Source organism: Carex rostrata, chromosome 9 (assembly GCF_964058835.1).
Source record: "Carex rostrata chromosome 9, lpCarRost1.2, whole genome shotgun sequence".
In the NCBI taxonomy this organism is placed as follows: domain Eukaryota; kingdom Viridiplantae; phylum Streptophyta; class Magnoliopsida; order Poales; family Cyperaceae; genus Carex; species Carex rostrata.
In genome coordinates this window covers 11,206,822-11,224,613 of record NC_135926.1, presented here as the reverse complement: position 1 = coordinate 11,224,613, position 17,792 = coordinate 11,206,822, and the positions used below count along the sequence as shown (strand labels likewise).

At 33.9% G+C, this 17,792-nt stretch overlaps 4 protein-coding genes across 6 annotated transcripts; 1 reads left to right on the top strand and 3 right to left on the bottom strand.

The window, feature by feature from the left end:
• Window positions 1-394: 394 nt before the first annotated feature.
• Window positions 395-2,195, bottom strand: LOC144559805 (uncharacterized). Its single transcript, XM_078308928.1, has 2 exons — window positions 1,669-2,195; window positions 395-704 (listed from the first exon to the last, which is right to left on the bottom strand). Exons 1-2 carry the CDS (start codon window positions 2,115-2,117, stop codon window positions 560-562), a joined length of 594 nt encoding a protein of 197 aa, XP_078165054.1. The 5' UTR covers window positions 2,118-2,195; the 3' UTR covers window positions 395-559.
• Window positions 2,196-2,836: 641 nt separating this feature from the next.
• LOC144559952 (early nodulin-like protein 13) lies at window positions 2,837-3,719 on the bottom strand. Its single transcript, XM_078309119.1, has 2 exons — window positions 3,542-3,719; window positions 2,837-3,285 (listed from the first exon to the last, which is right to left on the bottom strand). The coding sequence occupies exons 1-2, from the start codon at window positions 3,717-3,719 to the stop codon at window positions 2,837-2,839; spliced, it is 627 nt and encodes a 208-aa protein (XP_078165245.1).
• Window positions 3,720-4,876: 1,157 nt separating this feature from the next.
• On the top strand, window positions 4,877-5,924 carry LOC144559179 (heat stress transcription factor C-2a-like). The gene is made up of 2 exons (XM_078308161.1): window positions 4,877-5,176; window positions 5,264-5,924. Exons 1-2 carry the CDS (start codon window positions 4,913-4,915, stop codon window positions 5,759-5,761), a joined length of 762 nt encoding a protein of 253 aa, XP_078164287.1. The 5' UTR covers window positions 4,877-4,912; the 3' UTR covers window positions 5,762-5,924.
• Window positions 5,925-10,395: 4,471 nt separating this feature from the next.
• On the bottom strand, window positions 10,396-17,301 carry LOC144559898 (agamous-like MADS-box protein MADS1). Of its 3 annotated transcripts, none has more exons than XM_078309061.1 (9): window positions 17,136-17,301; window positions 16,486-16,697; window positions 13,487-13,571; window positions 12,682-12,743; window positions 12,214-12,310; window positions 11,978-12,019; window positions 11,512-11,553; window positions 11,107-11,298; window positions 10,396-10,584 (listed from the first exon to the last, which is right to left on the bottom strand). In XM_078309061.1, exons 1-9 carry the CDS (start codon window positions 17,145-17,147, stop codon window positions 10,576-10,578), a joined length of 753 nt encoding a protein of 250 aa, XP_078165187.1. In that variant the 5' UTR covers window positions 17,148-17,301; the 3' UTR covers window positions 10,396-10,575. The 3 variants fall into 3 exon arrangements, with proteins under 3 accessions (XP_078165187.1, XP_078165186.1, XP_078165188.1); XM_078309060.1 differs by having other exon boundaries at window positions 13,487-13,577; window positions 17,136-17,274; XM_078309062.1 differs by lacking the exon at window positions 17,136-17,301 and adding an exon at window positions 16,934-16,990 and having other exon boundaries at window positions 13,487-13,577.
• Between the last annotated feature and the right edge of the window lie 491 nt (window positions 17,302-17,792).

The following is a 17,792-nucleotide window of genomic DNA, read 5'->3' as shown; positions in this document are numbered from 1 at the left end:
CTTAATCAATTTAAATGGGCCCATGTCAATTTCGAGATTCAAAATCTGGTGCGTCATATTTTTTCCATCCACTTTAGGCCGAAGGCCCAAAACCATACATACACAAGCGAAGGCCCAAAAAATTAAGATGATTTAAAGGCCCAAAAAATCAATAATATTCAAAAGGTCACTTCAACCCAAAATTCTCAAGATGTAGCTCAAACAACCCCCCAAAAAGCGTTTAGTTACATTTAAATAACCAGGTAATTAAAACTAATGATAAGTAAATTTGCCAAAAGCAGGGAAAAAGAAGGTGACTAAGAATAATGGAAGTTTCTGGAAAGGAAGAAATTTAAATGAACCATGCATCATACAAAATTTGATGAACAACATTGAAAGAGAATATATCAAAATAACAACACAATAACCGCAATATTACCAATCAACCAAGTATATATCCTACAATAACAGCAACCAAAGTAAAACACACTTTTATCTTTATCATGTTAAATGCATGCTTTAACAAAATAAATCATCCCATGCATGTATCCCTCAGTTGTCTTTCATCTCATATTTGTATTCACCAGATCTTGGCACATCGTGTGATGACACTGCACCCGCGCCGGTAAGGGTTTGCTTGGCGTCCCCGCTTGCAGTTGTAGTATGATTTTCCACGGCGATTACATGGTATCCGATACTTCTTCAGAGCTTCATAGCCTATAAACCTATTACATCATATAATTCGTTAATGTTTCTGGTATTTGCTGTTTCCACTTTGCAGCAATTCTCATCATAGTTAGATAAAGAAGAGAACTAATTCGGTATGAGGACAAAACAAATGCGCTAAAAATTAAGGTTGTTAGGACAAACCTGAAAAAAATATGCTCCTGTAAATGTTCTACGCATGTACAAATATATTGGACTTTGCTAAGTAGAGTGTTATCGGACAAATTAATGTTATTATTTGCATATATACCCTAAAAATAAGTCTTATTTACCAACAGGTGTTGAAAACTTGGCAGTAATCTTGAATTCTTGACAGCCCAACAAGAGATACTAACAAGAAAATAAGATATGATACATAGTATAGCCCAAATACCAGAATCGACAACAAAATATATTCTTAATTCAATGCCCTCACATGAGTTCAATAGAAAAAGAAATTGGCATTCTAGGTTCAAGAGACCTTTTTTTACCAGTAGATATGTATGGTTCAGCAATGCATATATATAAGAAAATGTAAAACCTCTGACAAATTGTTATTACTACAAAAATGCTATATTCACTAACAACAGGAAAAATATACTTTAATGTAAGGACATGCATGCACAATTATACCAGTCACTAATTCTAAACTCAATATCCGTTTTCCTTTATGATTACACAATGTTTCAGATAATAACTGAATATATGCTATTTCAGTTTGCCCTCAATAATATGCTTCAAATGAAGACAAGAAAAAAAAAAGAAAAGACTTCTTATCTGGTCATCTTATATTTTTATTATATGTACAAAATTGTACATAAAACCCTGAACATTTAATATTTCTCCTTGTACCCTCCTCAAGAACATACTAAAGTGAAATACTTGCATCAAATATTCTAGGTATAATACAAGGGAAAAAAGGGCAAGCAAGAAAGCAAGAAAGAAAGAACGAATGAAAGAAAGGATGAAGACAAGCTCATTTACTTTTTACGAGAAACAAGCCCACGCCTGGTCTCTGACGCACCACATGCACCGGCATGGCAGCCCGACATGTCAAGAGCAATGAAGTTGTGGGCCACATGTGCATTGCCGAATAGAAAGTCCTTGCCTTCATCATTCTTGTCAAGATCAATGAAGTTGTGGGGCACATGTGGATAGCTGAATAGAATGTCCTTGCCATGATCGTCAGACTTGGGGCCCCACTCGAGGATGGAATGAGTAGTCAGATTGTCAGAGCTGCAATAATCCCATGATCCGAAGCCACCATCCTTCGGCTTGATCGTATAGGCCGTGGTGACTGCCACATTGTCAGAGCTGCAATGATCCCATCCGAAGCCACCATCCTTCTGCTTGATCGTATAGGCGGTGGTGACGACTGCCAGAGGCAAGAGCACTAGGAGGAGAGCCAAAGCAAGGCGGAGAGCCATTCCCATTGGTGATTAGGGTTTGGTTAGTTCTTCTTCTCTCTGCTGGGGTTTTGTTTTCTTGATTTCTGGTATTTGGTGGAATGAGAGAGAACAGGGGAGGGATGGGATGGATAGTGGGCATTCGATTCGGCTCCTTTTAAAGGCTGGAGTGTCCCAATTTTAGTTCTGTTTGTTTATTTAATTATTATATTAAGATTTGTTGGGTCTAATTAAAATGAGATGTGGGTCCAACTAAAACAGGTCTATTATCAATTCGGAAACGGAAAAGTAGTGATATTACTTTTAGACCCTTGTTAAGTTTTAAATTGGTGTAAAGACATTCATTTGTAATGTGAAAAATTTAAGATGAGTAATATGATTGAAATTTAAGGTGAAGTACAAATATGAAAAATTTAAGGTGAAGTACAAATGTGTGTATATTGCATAATATTTCAATATCAGATAATAAAATCCCACATTGGAAAAGCACAAAATCAAGTGAAAAGAAACTTGAATAGTAATTATATATGTGCTTACTGAAAAGTTAAAAATTACTCTTACCAACCCAAATTACTTCAAAAGAACACCATTGATTTGAATTGATATTTAAAACTATAATCCAACACACAAGGAGAGAAATCCAAGTTAATTTAGACTAAAGCAAACAATTAACTGACTACAAAAATAAAACAAACATAATTAATATTCATCTAATAACATCTCCAGTACATGCAAATCCCTCCAAATTAACTTAGAAATCCAAGAGCCAACAGACCCACCAATAACCCTGAACCAAAATCCAAACTAATCAAGTGTGAAGAAGAATGCTGTGGCGGGGCATTGCTCGAGTGTTCATTTTCCGAAGGAGAAATTGATGGTGATTCGCCGGCGTTTTCTGGTGCAGGAGACGGTGACGTGACAGTGAAAGGAGGAGGAGGAAAAATGGGATGTGACGACAGAGGAGGGCTAACTCTGTCTTTTCCTCTAACGGTCATCACGATCACGATCAATTTCTCACCGTGATCCTTGCACCTGGTGCTGTTGCCGCTGATAAAGTAGAACGGTCCGGATCGACTGAAGGCGTATGTAGATTGCCCGCCTTCTAGCTTCAGGTACGAGTCGGTCGTGTTGCATGTGTCGTACTGTTCTTTACTTACCAGCAGAACCGAATCACTCTCATTGTCATAATTAAATACTACACAAGAAAAAAAAATATGCTCTCTCAGAAAAGAGGAAAAAATTAACAAAAGAATCACCTTCTTGCCAGTATTTTTTTTTTTTTTTTTACCTTTAATTTTTTTACTGACATATTTGATTATTCTGGATCTTTTTTGTTGAGTAAATTTGAAATTGTGGACAGATTTTAGGACTATTTTCTCACTTGGAAAAGGAAAAAAAAAGAACAAAAGGAAAAAAAATATAAAGATATTGAATAGAAGAATAGAAGGTACCAAGTTTGTCTTTGACTTGAAACCTATTTCTCACAGCCCAATGGTTGAAGGGCTCAGATGGATTTGGGAACCAACCATGCCTATCTCCAACATAGAAATCATATGCCATGCATGATGAGCTCAACCATGCACCTATCAACACTCCAACCAAGAGCGTACCAAAACTAGAATCCGCCATCTATTTAGTAACAAAAATGAAAAGGAAGGAGAATTAGACAGGGTAAAATTGGGAAGGTCGAGGTGGTATAAATAGGGGATGAGAAATATGATATGATATTATTATTGGACCGTTGGGATTAATGGCTAGTTGCAAATTGGGGTTGAGCTGGCGCATTAAGAGGTGCAATTTCGGTTTCTATTTTCCAGTCTATTAGAGCCAGAGCACGCAATGGCTAAGCTGACACGTGGCATAATTATGAGCATCCAACGGTAACATGGCATGAATGGTACCATAGTACCATACTGAATTGGAAACGCATGAAAATATATAGAAATTAGTCCTTTTTGTTTTAGTTCGTGCATTTTAAAAATGTCTTTCCAATTTTAAACAAAACTATTTTTTCAATTCTTCTTCATCTATTTTTCCCATTCTTAATGTAAGATTTGTTTGCCTCTCACATGAGGCCCAATAAAAATATCAGGCCCAATTAAACCTCAGATCTCCGCAGTGACCTGGGCCTGAGGGATAATCTAGCCCGAAATTTGGAGCCGTATTGGATTCAACTTCTAATCTCAGCCCAATCCATCCCGTTCAACGTGTTCATTCGGGATATGCTATAGATGAATTCGTTTCCTCTGACATATCTCAAACTTTTCGCGACTTTATGGAAAATCCCAACCGTTTAAATACGCTCTGCACGAATCTCAAAGCACACATAATACTGACCCCTTCCTCTCCCCCGAATAGGCACCGGACACGTCGGCTATAGATACGGTAAAAATCTGAAAGCGAAACGGTCAGGTCCCAGCTTGTGCGTGTATCAATTAAATGCCTCCAGAGTTCCAGTTGCGATGCTTTCGCTATCGGATGGGACAAAAGCGCGAGCTCCTATTTTTCCTTATCTGTCTCGCTGTACATGCCCCATCCAATCTTCCATGAACAGATCGTTGCTTTCCTGTCTAGCACTCTACCCCGCTAAAATCCAAAAATCCTTTGACTTGTAACATCCTCATTACTCCTAACTAGTGTATCGTATTCCATCTCAATTTCAAATCCTGATTTCGAATCACCGAACAATCTCGACATGGGACACGCGTCGACTTTTGGTGGTTACAAAAGTGCATGTCCCCTCCAAGGTCACCGCAAAATCTAATCTTTCCACTACCAAATTTAGGAAAAAGAAAGAAAGAGAGAAGAACAGAAAACTAGCAATGGAGCAGAGAAGCTTAAGCACTTGTATTAACAGTTACCCTAGAGGGCATGGTGGTGATAGCGGTGAATCGGCCGTGGCGGCACCGTTTGTGGTGAAGACGTACCGGATGGTGAGCGACCCGGCGACGGATTCAGTGATTGCATGGGGGAGAGATAACAATAGTTTTCTGGTTATCGACCCGTTCGCATTTGCTGAAACACTGTTACCAGTGCATTTCAAGCACAACAATTTCTCCAGCTTCATTCGCCAGTTGAACACTTATGTAAGTGGCAAATTTTCATGTACCAGACTGTACTTTGTAAATATTGTTATACATATCGTTCAGTAATTGAAATAATTTTTGTTACAGGGTTTTCGCAAAGTGAACCCAGATCAATGGGAATTCGCTCACGCATTCTTCCTGCGTGGCCAGACTCAACTTTTACAACATATCGTTCGTAGAAACAGTAACAGTAACAACTGTGAGAGGAAAAGGGAGGCCGGAAACGAGGCTGGTACTGGTAGAGATAGTTACACCTGTGTCGATGGTTATGCCTCTGCTGCCAGAGAAGTGGCAAATCTCAAAAAAGAGCAGAAGGAATTAGAGGCAGAATTGGATCGGATGTGGCGTCGTGTCAAGGACACCGAGCGACGACCCAGTCAAATGATGGCTTTTCTGGTAAAGGTCGTGCAAGACCCGAGTGTCCTCGACCGGTTAGTGGGTGCAAGAGAGGTGCCACGCAAGAGAACCCGGCTGTGTTATGATGATAGCAAGGAAGACGGGTCGTGTGCGTGGCCGTTAGATTACGATGGCAGCTTTAACCCGACCAATGTCGATCTAGATATGAATTGGATCAATGGATTCTAAGTATGTTTTGTTTACTTAAATCCAAGCACATGTATGTAGTGCATGTGGTTGTATGTAATAGGTGTTTAGTGTTAGAACTAATTAGTACTAGTGTTATATGGGTTAGTGTAGATTGTAGTTGCTCTTGTAAAATTATCATCAATAATATGCTTTTGTAAAATTATCATCATATTTCTAGGCTATAGTTAACCCTGTTTTTGGATTATCCTGTGTTTGATTGAAAAAAAAAGTAGTGCCAAATTTTCAAAATGAGTGGTTCTCAGTTCACACTGATACCAAAAGTAGTAAGAAACTTTTCTAAAATTATATATGAATTTGGTTATACCAGTAATTAGATGTTGGTATATGTGCAAATCACTTTAAAAAAAGAAGAAAAAAAAGAAGAAGGAATTCGGTCTTTGGAGCCTACGGTTTATATCACAAGACAAACATAAGCGCGGCCATTTTATTATTGGGCTTAGAGCCTATGTTTGAATGGCCTGTTCCCATAAAGAGGCTTTTAAAGGGCCTATGAGAGTTATATATGCTACGAATAAGGCCCACTTTAAAGCAGTCCAAATTTCGTCCCGTTAATTATTTGATATATTGCACAAGTCCTTGAAAGAGAGAATAAAAATTACCATATAAATTTTGCTCCTAAAAGGTATAGCAGATTAGTAGACAATACAGTTATAAACGAATACATCTCACATTTAGGAAAGTATTCTAAATCAGCAATTTAAAGATTTAATTTCATCTCATCTAAAAGCGCTATTAATTAATCAAAAGCTCTTTATTCTCGCCACTGTTTGATGTCAAGGATGTATAAATGAACAGTTAACACCTTAAGCATTTTGGTTATGTTTGGCTATGGAGTAAAATCCTTAGAACAGTTATTTTAAAAATTCAGGAAAAATAGTGAAAAGTTTCAAAAATATATAAATGTAAATTTGGTCTCCAAATATATTTTAATATGGATAACACATTGAACACTTCATCTCATCTAAAATCGTTATTAATAAAAAAAAAACTCATTTATTCATGCTAAGGATGTCAAGGATGTATAAATGAACAATTAACACCTTGAAAATAATAAATTTTGGTCATGTTTAGTTGTGGGGTAAATCCCTCAAAACAGTGATTTTACAAATTCCGAAAAAATGATAAAAAATTGAAAAAAAAAATTTGGTCTCCAAACACATTTTAATATAGAAAACATTTTGAGCAACTTTATATTATAACTCACTTGGTATAACAAAGTGTTATGTCCAACGTTGATATATAAGCCCACCCTCCCTCTTTCTCTCTTTCAATATATAACCCTGAATAAATGACAAACAAAACAACAACATAGTTCAAGAAAAAAAAAAGTAAATGATGTTAATTATTTTTTGAACTTCTCAAACAATATTAAAAATATGGTTGAAGTATGCAGGATTAATTTTTTTGTCGACTTTGTAATTTTTGTAATATTAATACTTAATTTTAGAATGTTAATTATTGTAAATTAAAATATCATGATGAATAATTAACGGATCGTAGAATCAGAAATTTCAACTGAAGTTTTGAGTCGATAAACAAGTTTTTTTTTTTGGCAATTATATATGACAGCATCGGTAGAAACAATGTATCGATGTTCATATCATAGTAACATCGATGACACGTCGATGTTTATACCCTCGTTAATTCCAACATAAGTGCATCGATATTTCATTACAAAATCATCGATGAATTACGAAGTGCCAATACTATATACTTATACACAGTTAATCCTAAGACTTTTGCATCGATGTTTCATTGTAACAACATTGATAAAGCGCGGATTAAAAAAAATTCGGATCATTCTCTTTCAGCGCAAAAGAAAAAAAAACAATACTTAAAAATTCAAAAAAGTTAACCATGCATGCTTTAATCATATTTTTAATTTTTTTTGAGAAACTTTTTCAGAAAATAAAAAGGGTACCGCTGGCATCAAATTTTTGACCAAACGAGGTAGATAAGATTTTATTTTATTATTATTATTTTTTTTAAGGATAAGAATAAAAATTTTGGGATAATTCAACAAGCGATTTCAAAATGTACCTATGTAGTTACAACATGTCTTGGTCTACTTCTCGGTCAAAATAGGTAGAAAAGCCGAAATTAGAGAAAAAGAGGCGTTTGAAATTTGAAAGTTTGCCCGCTTCAATATATATATTATTATTTGTAAAAAAAAATAGTGAGCACCCGCACTTCAAAAGTTAATAACATTATTTATATCTACACTATCAAAAGTTATAGCATTATTCTAAAAGTTGTTAGGATGTAAACAGACCTTTTAATAAAAAAAAACAATATATATAATTAATGTTATGGAATTATATATATTTGGTATTGAGATAGAAACATGGAGTACGTCTAGCCTTCTAAATTTCATTTAATATTTATAAATGTCTTTCGGTATGAGTTTCAAATCACTCGGAGGATATTTTTTTGCTACTAGATCAAATACTGATTCTCGCTATGTAATTATACATTCAATGCTAGATGTTTATATCAACACTAATAATTAATGACGTACGCTTGCACAGCCATCAAAATTTTGTTTTACATAAATCAATACAATAACAACATTTCTATAATTAACATTAATTATGGATCAACAAAAATCTTCCATAAAAAACAAGAAATAAAGGGTTAAATTTTAAAATTTTGACAAAAAAGAATCGTAGGAGGAGAAAGATCTGTTAAATTCCATTCTATTATTACAACAAAAAATTTCTCTGTTAGGTTTTTAAAATCATGAAATCCCATTTAAAGGGTATTGTTTTTTGTCACTAGATTAAAAATCTTGCTAAAATGAAAAAAAAAAAAATGTATACATTTGCGGAAAATCAGCAGAAGTAATAAAAAAATGTTGGGTCAATTATATGCGTCGAGAAGAATCTAGAAGATGTCAGAGGAAAATAGATATTTTCTAAAAGGAAAAAAAAAAACTCATTAAAATGGATTGCAAAGATATTATTGCATATGTAAGTATGTAACATATGTTGTATATATCTTCAGTTCTTCATTGACCTCCTTTGCACATGTTGTGCCTTCCACTTGTAAAAAATGCACATGTCCCCACCTCAAAACCTAAAATATCAATATGTTGTCACTATTAATCATTATATTATGTGATTCTATTTACCAATTTAGCTGTGTTCAGCACTTGGTTACAAGTAACGAATTAATCATGTGGCTTCTGTTTTTGAAGTTCCAATTGTTTTCCGTTTAGGAGGTAGTCATGTGGTAAATTTATGTAGCAATTCTTGTAGAAACAAATGCACAAGTCTTATTTGAATTTCTTGCTTTCCTAAGGAAGCACAACAAGAGGGAAAATTGGATGCAGCTAACTTCACCATTTTGAGCTATCTACACTTTATTTATATGTACTGTATCAGTATCAATATGACTGGTAAACTAATTCACTCAAAAGTTCCTTCTCTGATTGGACAGACAGAGGGAAATGGGTAGACCAATTGAATCTTAAAAAGACCCAATTAATTAAACATATATCTAGAAATGCTCAGACCATAACAAGGTAAAAGCATGGTCAATTGTGGCTCCTACATATATCACATGGTGTATTTTTTGATAGAATAAAAGATATATAATTGTTCATGTAGTGGTGTTTGAGCTAAATGTTTATCAAAGAATCATTCTTCTGTTGAACTTTCTAATCCTCCCTAATTTGAAATCTCAGATAGACACTGAAAGTGTATATTGTCTTAAGTCATAACACTAATTAGTACATTTACAAAAGCCCAGGAACTTGTATTTTCTCTGGTAAATATTTTAGGCCACTGGAACAAAAACCAAACCTAGGATAGCAAAAGGCAATGCCAGAAAACTGTGAAAGTGTTCCTTTTTGGTTTTTAGATTACATGTCTTTTCAATCTTGCTCACCTTTTGGATTGATATTACTTCTAATTGTAGAGTATAACTTTTGAAGCTACACACTGAATGTATATACATATTTTGCATTGTACTTTTTTTTTCCTTTGTTGAAAGTGCAGGTAACACTAAAAATATTAAAAACTTGAGTGCTTTAGTTTATCAATGGTTCATCTTATGGAAAAACAAATAATCAGTGGAAGATTCTAGAAATAGAGAATCTAAAAGCTGTTTTCTCTTTTTCTAGCAGTGAATTTTTCTTAGTACAATGGAAAGTTTTGAAACTACCAAATGCTTGCTTTTTGAAAGAATTCAATTTATTTTCTATATATATGTGTTTGTGTGTGATGTTTCTACTTCCAACTAATATGTAAAACAAAAACATAATGCTTGCAGTTTGTGATGTGTCAAATAATGAGGTACATAATTCTATGAATTTTAATTGATTATCCAAACAGGTGTACAATCAATGAGCTATTGTACAGTCTAAATTAAAGATAAAATGGGCAAGTTGTAAATTTCTGACTTGCCAAAAGTTTTTGGAAACATTATATCCTTGAAAGATAATCCCAAACTAATTGAATGTAAATAGAAGTTTGGTTTTTATTAAAAAAACATTTAGGCATTTATTCAAAAGATAATGCTCACATTAACCAAAAGTTGCATCCAGGAAACATGAAGGAAAAACATACAAGCCATCAATCGAGTTTAATGCGGCCAAGAGGGTCAAATAACATAAATAATTAGAGCTAGCATACTCCAATTAAGCTTGCAGTTCTTATGGCATAATATTCAACACACCATATAGAAAATAGTTCTAGTCAGACAATGATCTACTTAACATATAAAACAAATTACAATAAGCATGACGATTACCAACAACGCTTCCTTCACCGCTCCACCAAAACATTGTTTTCTCATTTCATCTACAAAAGGAAACAAAGACAAGACTTGATGTAAGAAAATGAATCTATTAAAAGTATTCTTTTTCAGATTTAATTCCCTTTGAATGACTAAAATGGCATTGGAAGTGAATTTGTATTCTAAAACATGAGAGAAAATATAAATAATGGGAAGTACTATAACCACTCCTATTGTTCAGTCAGGGTTAATTCATATAAAAGAAAATTCCTTGCTTGCCCTTCACTACAAAAACATGCTAGTGTCCTTGATAATCACTTTGCAAAAAAAATATAAATGCATATTCTAATAATTGTCAAAGCATTCTACAAGATGTCTCAGAGTACCTTTCCTCATATCAATGACCCTTCTTGTTCTAATAAAAAAAATTTAGGTTTCCCACAGAATAACATTTTTTAGAATTTTAAAATTGAGTACCATTTCTTTTTGGCCTCATGGCATAAGCATAAGCATTTCTTTCTTTCAATTGTTATAATCTGTTAGGCAACAACAACAAAAATCACTATACGAGATATTGATGTTCATACCAGAGGTTCATAGCCGAGATGGAGAGCAGTCTGCTGGTGGTGCTGAGCATAATGTTGATGGTGTTGCTGCAGCAAATTTACTGGCAGGAGGTTGCGGGAATCATATTGGAGTTGCATATTAGCTAATTCATATTCCATAGTTGCCATCGGCAAGAAATTTACATGCTGTTGGCCTTTCTCGTAATTGGACATCTATCATACATAAATTCACATTAGTTGTATACTAAAACCTTTTCAACAGTATTTGCAAAAAGAAGAAAATTTTCAACATCACTATTCCTGACAATGAGATTAAGGTGATGTTATAAGATGGGGAATAGTAAGACTTATTTATTTATATGTTTTTTCTGATTTTTATAAGAAGAAACTTGTGTGTATGTGTGGTTGAGGGAAGGGGGTGATAACCTGGTCATGAAGGCTCTTGTTGACAAGCTGTAGGTGATCTGCCTGAAAAAAAATATGCAATTACATCTATTACATCATGCTAAATTCTGAAGCACTACATTATTATAATTAAGCATTCAAAATTTTGGGTATGGAAGCAAAAACTTCATATCTCATCATGTTAAGTTATTCTAACTAAAACCCCCATATATACAAAGAGCAAGATTTGCATATCAATCAATCTATCAGCATAGAGAACTAGAGATTAATAGTTAAAAATGGTTGAAAGTTCATATATTGTGTGCGCTAGTTAAAAATATCATTTAATTTCTTTATTTGATTTATATCATACTTAATTGCCAATCATCAAATTCTTTGACAAAGCTGCTGATGTAGTCTCTTTAAATATAAAGAAACTAATTTACTATTACCTACTGAAGAAGCCAAGATAAAAAAAAAAAATGATTAATCCTAGAATATAACTCACCTTATTAACCATTTGCTTGACTTCATGCTCAATCAACTCATGCTGAAAACAAAAGCAAAATTAGTACCAAAAGAAATGTTGCTGCAATGTTGAAGATTTTCTATTTGTTTATAATCAGCTTTTTTAGGAAACCAACCACACTAATAAAACTGTGAGATTGAACTTGTTGGCTTAGCAGCAGAATTTAAATCCAACGCCATATATTGAGATTTACTGGTTCCAGAATTGGTTAGTACCTTTCTAGCACGTATTTTTGTCAAGGCTGTCTCCAATTTCTTCTCTGCAGCCTTGAATTCTTTAGCGTGTAATGGACCATTGTTGCCCAAAAGAGCACTACACAAGTAATAATTAACGGTTAAGGAAAAGTTTTACATAGTTGTGTTAAGTATCCTCCATTCCAACCACTGCTCTCTTGATTTGTTGAAAATATAACCAGAATGCTAGATTTTTTTCATTTTCTTTCCCTTCAAATGATAAAAATGAGTTATAGAGAGCTGATAAGGTCAGATTGGTACTTGGTATGGTAGATATGTCTCCTATATGGCAGGGATGTGAAGGATATTCTCTTTTGAGGCACATGTTGTATATTTATAGTTTCTAAAGGTACTAAAATATTAAATTATCTAGACAGCAAATACTTCACAAGTAGCTTACTATGTTTGTATAGTTTTATGAAAAATGTGAAATTTTCAAAGATTAATTACTTGTTTGAATTTTCCAGTTGAAGGATTAACGTGCGGAGCTTTGCAGATTCTTGCCGGTAGTACTGAAAGAAAAAATGAAAAAACATTTAGTGAGGCTTTTAGAGTATACCTATTTACCAAAATTAGAACTATACAAAATACAGGTGCATGTGTCCCATTTTACCCTTTTACCCTTCCATTTAGTATAATCAATCATTTCTAATGGTAAGAAATTCGATCAAAGATATCGTTTAATGGTTGGTACTTCATCTTATGCATGCTTTATAACTATTTGTGAGGTCTTTGCTTATTTAATATATCTAATTCTCTAAGAAGGTTATTAAAAATTGCATAAAAAATAAAAGAGTTCTTCCAAGGAGGGCATTGTTCTTAAAATTTGTTCCAACAAAACTTTTGTTTACATAAAGTGCTCTTAAAGCAGGTGAAATTGTTCTTAGATTACTTCTCACTACACCAAAAGAGTAATAAATAATTAGCTTCTTTACTTACACAAGGTAACAATGAGCTTTTAAACAGTTATTACATAATCTAAGAATGCAGCATTTTCTTCCTTAGAACTACATAATTGTAATCTTGATGTTTATTCAAACAATTTATTTTGACCAACTAATCATGTGTTGTTTTCACAGGATTTCTTGGGTACTGCTGATACATGAATATTTTACTCAGTTTTGAAAAAGGGGTAGCATTGCAATATGAAACTTGTCTCCCAATCTAACTCAATGGAATAAAGTTAATTGTGTTTTTTCTTGGATACCAAACAATTTATGCATATTAATAATTCAGTATAAGATGGTTAATTTACCTGTGCAGTGAGTTCATTGGAAGAGTTTGCATGACCGGTATCATTGCTATAAGCCTTCTTGTACCTCTCAATTGTACCTTTAACACTGCAACTATAAAAACAAAGGATGTTAATCATCACATTATTTTATGAGCTTACAGATCCAAATTTGCAAATAAATTAGTTGTAATTGTCAGATGAAAACTGAAGCATGATTTTATGGTTGAAGTATCATGACCGAATTTATGAAAAAAGAAAATCTCGACTTGATCGAAAAGTTTACATCCAAAACTACATAAAAAAAAAGAATTTTAAGAGCCGAGTTAATTATGGTATATTCTAGTCTAAGTTAATTAGTGGTTAATATGTTTAGCCTATATAATTAGTGGTTAATTTACCGAGCATATCAGCCAGTTAGTTATGCATAAAATTTGATTTATTTGCTCTACTAGCTGCATGCTTTGTTCTTAGAGATCGTTACTAGGCAAGACATTTTTCCTTCACACCAATGAATAGCATAAAATATATTTAGTTAAGAACAAAGCCCTTTTTATTAAAAAAAAAATCAATCACCTAAAACAATGCAAAGAGTGAATGCACATTGCCCAAAATATTAATTACATGACAATGTTATTTAAAAAATATCTTTTCCTCTTTTCTGGACTATAATTCAGGAAACTATGAAAATCTGGTCATCCAATATTTTCTAGCTAGATTCATGTGATTTAATGTAAAACTTAAAGTTTACTAACAAAAAATAGCTTTACAAAAATTAAAGGAAACCCTATATAGTGAAATGGTCATAAAATAGTCCTCAATTTTAGTAAGAAAAGGGTCTTCAATTATTTATTTATTTTTTTGTGTTCAAAAGAAGTAAATGAAGCTGAGAGGAACTATCTACCAACAGTAATTAGCCTAGAGGTCCTTAATTTTGTTACAACCTCCATAAATTTTCATCAAATTCAGTAAATCAAAGTGACAACAGAATTGCACAAAAACCAACGAGAAACGAGAAGGTAATTGTATTCATGCCCCCTTTGACTTATTACCACAATTTCAAGCCTATAAAATATACTATCATGTCATGTCATTCTGTCAAATGAAAAAAATGTGAGAAATGAAATGACCAAACATTAACCTATCAAAACCTCCTTTAATTATTACGCAGGCATCACATCAAACCGAAACACAGAGGAGGTGTCATTTTAACAATTATTTCTCCATTTAAAAAACCTTCTTTCTGTTCCTATTTCCAAGGAATCCTCTCTCTCTCTCTCTCTCACCTCTCTTTCGAACCTTAGTTTCCTCGAGAACCCTATTGGCTATCTACTGCCACGCTGGCACAAGATCCCACGATATGATTGGTTACATCCAATGACACGACACGTGTCAACTAAATTCTTTGTCCAATGGTTTATCCTAAGCCTCTCTCAATTAAAACTACTTTTTGAACCAGCTATTCTGACCAAGTTTTGTATTTTCCCAATGCTCCTGCACAATCGTACAATCTCTCTCTAACCCTCTCTCTCTCTCTAAACATATTTTTGACAGAGATTGTGTCAGAGATAGGTGACAGAGAGAAATCTCGTGATGGGTTCTGTTTGGTATTAAGATTCGTGTAGTTGGGAGGGCAGAATTGGGAATTCAAAAAAGAAGAGAAAAGGTAGGAGAGAGAAAACCCTAACCCTAGAAAAAGGAAGAAGCCAATGGGAGCTTGACAGCGAACACATGGGGGGGTTTGTTAGGTGACGTGAATAGAGATGGAAATGGTGTAACAAGTGTGTTAGTACCCACTCTTGAGAAAGAGTAAAGATGAGGTAATGTGAAACAATGAAAGAAGAGAGAGAGAGAGAAGCCAAGAGAAAGGAACTGTTACATTACCAGAAGGAAACCAAACTAAAACCAAAGTGGTGAAGCCAACAACAGATCTATCTATGCTTACATCTTACATAGCAATGAAAAGGAAGCAGGAAAGGGGAAACAAAATATAAATACAGAGAGAAACAAGAAGTATATTTTGAAGTATTAAATTATTATTTTTCACAAGTTTTTTTAATATTTTGAAGTGATATATGATCTAAAGAGAAGCTTACCTCACACAAAAACTAACATGAGTCTTTCCCTCTTGAGAGAAAAAAGAAAGAAAATGGCATAGGTGGAATAGAGAGAGAGAGAAAGAAAAAGGACCACAAACTAGGCAAGTAAGCAAATGCAAAGCTCAGCCAACTGGTACTAAATCTATCTAAACATTTGCTTCAAACCATTCACCTCTAACTGTTAGATCTTTACCCCCTTCTCTCTCTCTCTCTCTTACTTCTTTTCCTCTCCTTGGATGCACCAAAAAGAAGCTAGACAAGTTTAAATAAATAAAAAGAACAAGATCTATCTATCCTCTCATAGACGCATTTTCACTTCTTTCATCTTTTCTTCTCTCTTCTCATTCAGCAAATTGGAAATACCTCTAATTTCCTATACCATATATATATACCAAAAACATGATAAATCATAAAACACTTGAACTATATACTTGATATGGTACTGTTTCCCATATCAAAAAGCTCTCAACTATACCTATTTCTTTAACTTTTGATATTGTACAAAAAGGAAATGAAATCATAGAAGATGAAATAAATTCTCTATTTGGAAAATTGGAAAGCAAAAACATTCACAAGAGTAGACGAGGACACATGATTGAACTAACTTTTTTTTTTAAGGTACAAAGCCAAGAAGGGTCATATGCCTATATAGAAAAAAAAAATCCATTTTCTTGAAAAATAATTGAAACAACATTTGAAGAGTAGGAAGGAAGGATCTGGAAGACCTATTTTTTCCCCTACTCTCAGTTGAAATTGGGGAAAACTAGATCAAAACCCAATTCCTCAAAGAAAGATTGAAATTTGGAAAACAAAAATGAAGAGAATCGCGAAAAAATTTATAACAACACCCAGCAATTTCCTACTACTGACGAAATGACGAAATAAGAAGCAAAAGTAAAAAATAAAAAAAGAGATTGAGTCAACCTATTGTTGGCGTACTCATAGAGGCGGCCACGGGTCGAGAAGATTATGAGTGCCACCTCAGCATCACAGAGTACCGACAATTCGTAGGCCTTTTTGAGGAGGCCGTTGCGCCTCTTGCAAAATGTCACTTGTCTGTTAGTAGTGTTTTCAATCCTTTTTATTTCAATCTTTCCCCTGCCCATTTTCTCAGACCTTGCAACAGAACTCTCCGCCTAAAAAATCAAAAGAATCAACTAAAAAAGTTAGCTTCTTTGAAAGTTGGAGGAAGAAGACTATGCATGATGCAATAACAGAATTGAGCTGTACAGTGGTTAGAAACAAGATCCAAGAAAGGAAAAAGGTTTCTTTTAAGGGTTACTTTGACCTGTTGTTTCCTTTTTCCCTTACTTGGTGTGTGAACCAAAGAGAAGAGGAAGGATAATTAAAGAAGGGAATACCAAATTCCTACTATGTAATATGTGAGAATTTTCCCTAGTTTTCCTCTCTTGTTAGAGGAGATGCATAGAATGGTAAAGGGATGCTTTCCAGTCAGTAAGAGGTCAAGTTATTTATAGAATTATAACCAAAAACTTATTTTCTGTGCCTCCTATGGTTTGTTGCAGCATCAAATGCAAAGAGAAGGTATAGTTATTGAGTGAGGATTCCATTACCATAAGTCTCATGGATAGGATGATGATGAAGTGGGCACTAGAGAGAGAGAGAGAGAGAGAGAGAGGGGGAAGGGGTGGGGGTTAAAGAGAGATAGAGATAGAGATAAAGAGTAAGAAAGAGGAGAGAAGGGAATTATAATGGGGTTGTGACCTAAGAGCTGGCCTTGGGAAGAGCTGCACTCAATTATAATGTACTTGTGAGAAAAAGAAAACAAAAAATAGAAAAGAAAATTAATGAAAGAAAAAATAACAAGTGGAGGAGAGAAGCTGGACTAATTCCAAGTGGTCCTTATACCTTACCATGTTTTTTTAATCACCTTATTTTTTCTTAACCTTTTTTCAAATTTACTTGGGCATTTTGTATAATCAGCTTTTATAATATGAAAAAAATTACCTTTTCTTTATTTAATTATAAAGATTAGATATTTCAACGATTTCATATTCAGTGGATCAGTAACGAGAAGTGTGACATCTTATAACCTTAGATACTACTATTCCAAGCTTTTTATTTTATTTTTTTATGAAAAAAAAAACCTTCTTCCAGCAACCACTTTCCATACCTAGAAGGCTACAATTCTTCTCTTTGAATACTATCTTTTATCTCAAATAGTTAAAGGAACCCTTGTACATGACACAATAGAATGGCGACACCCATGT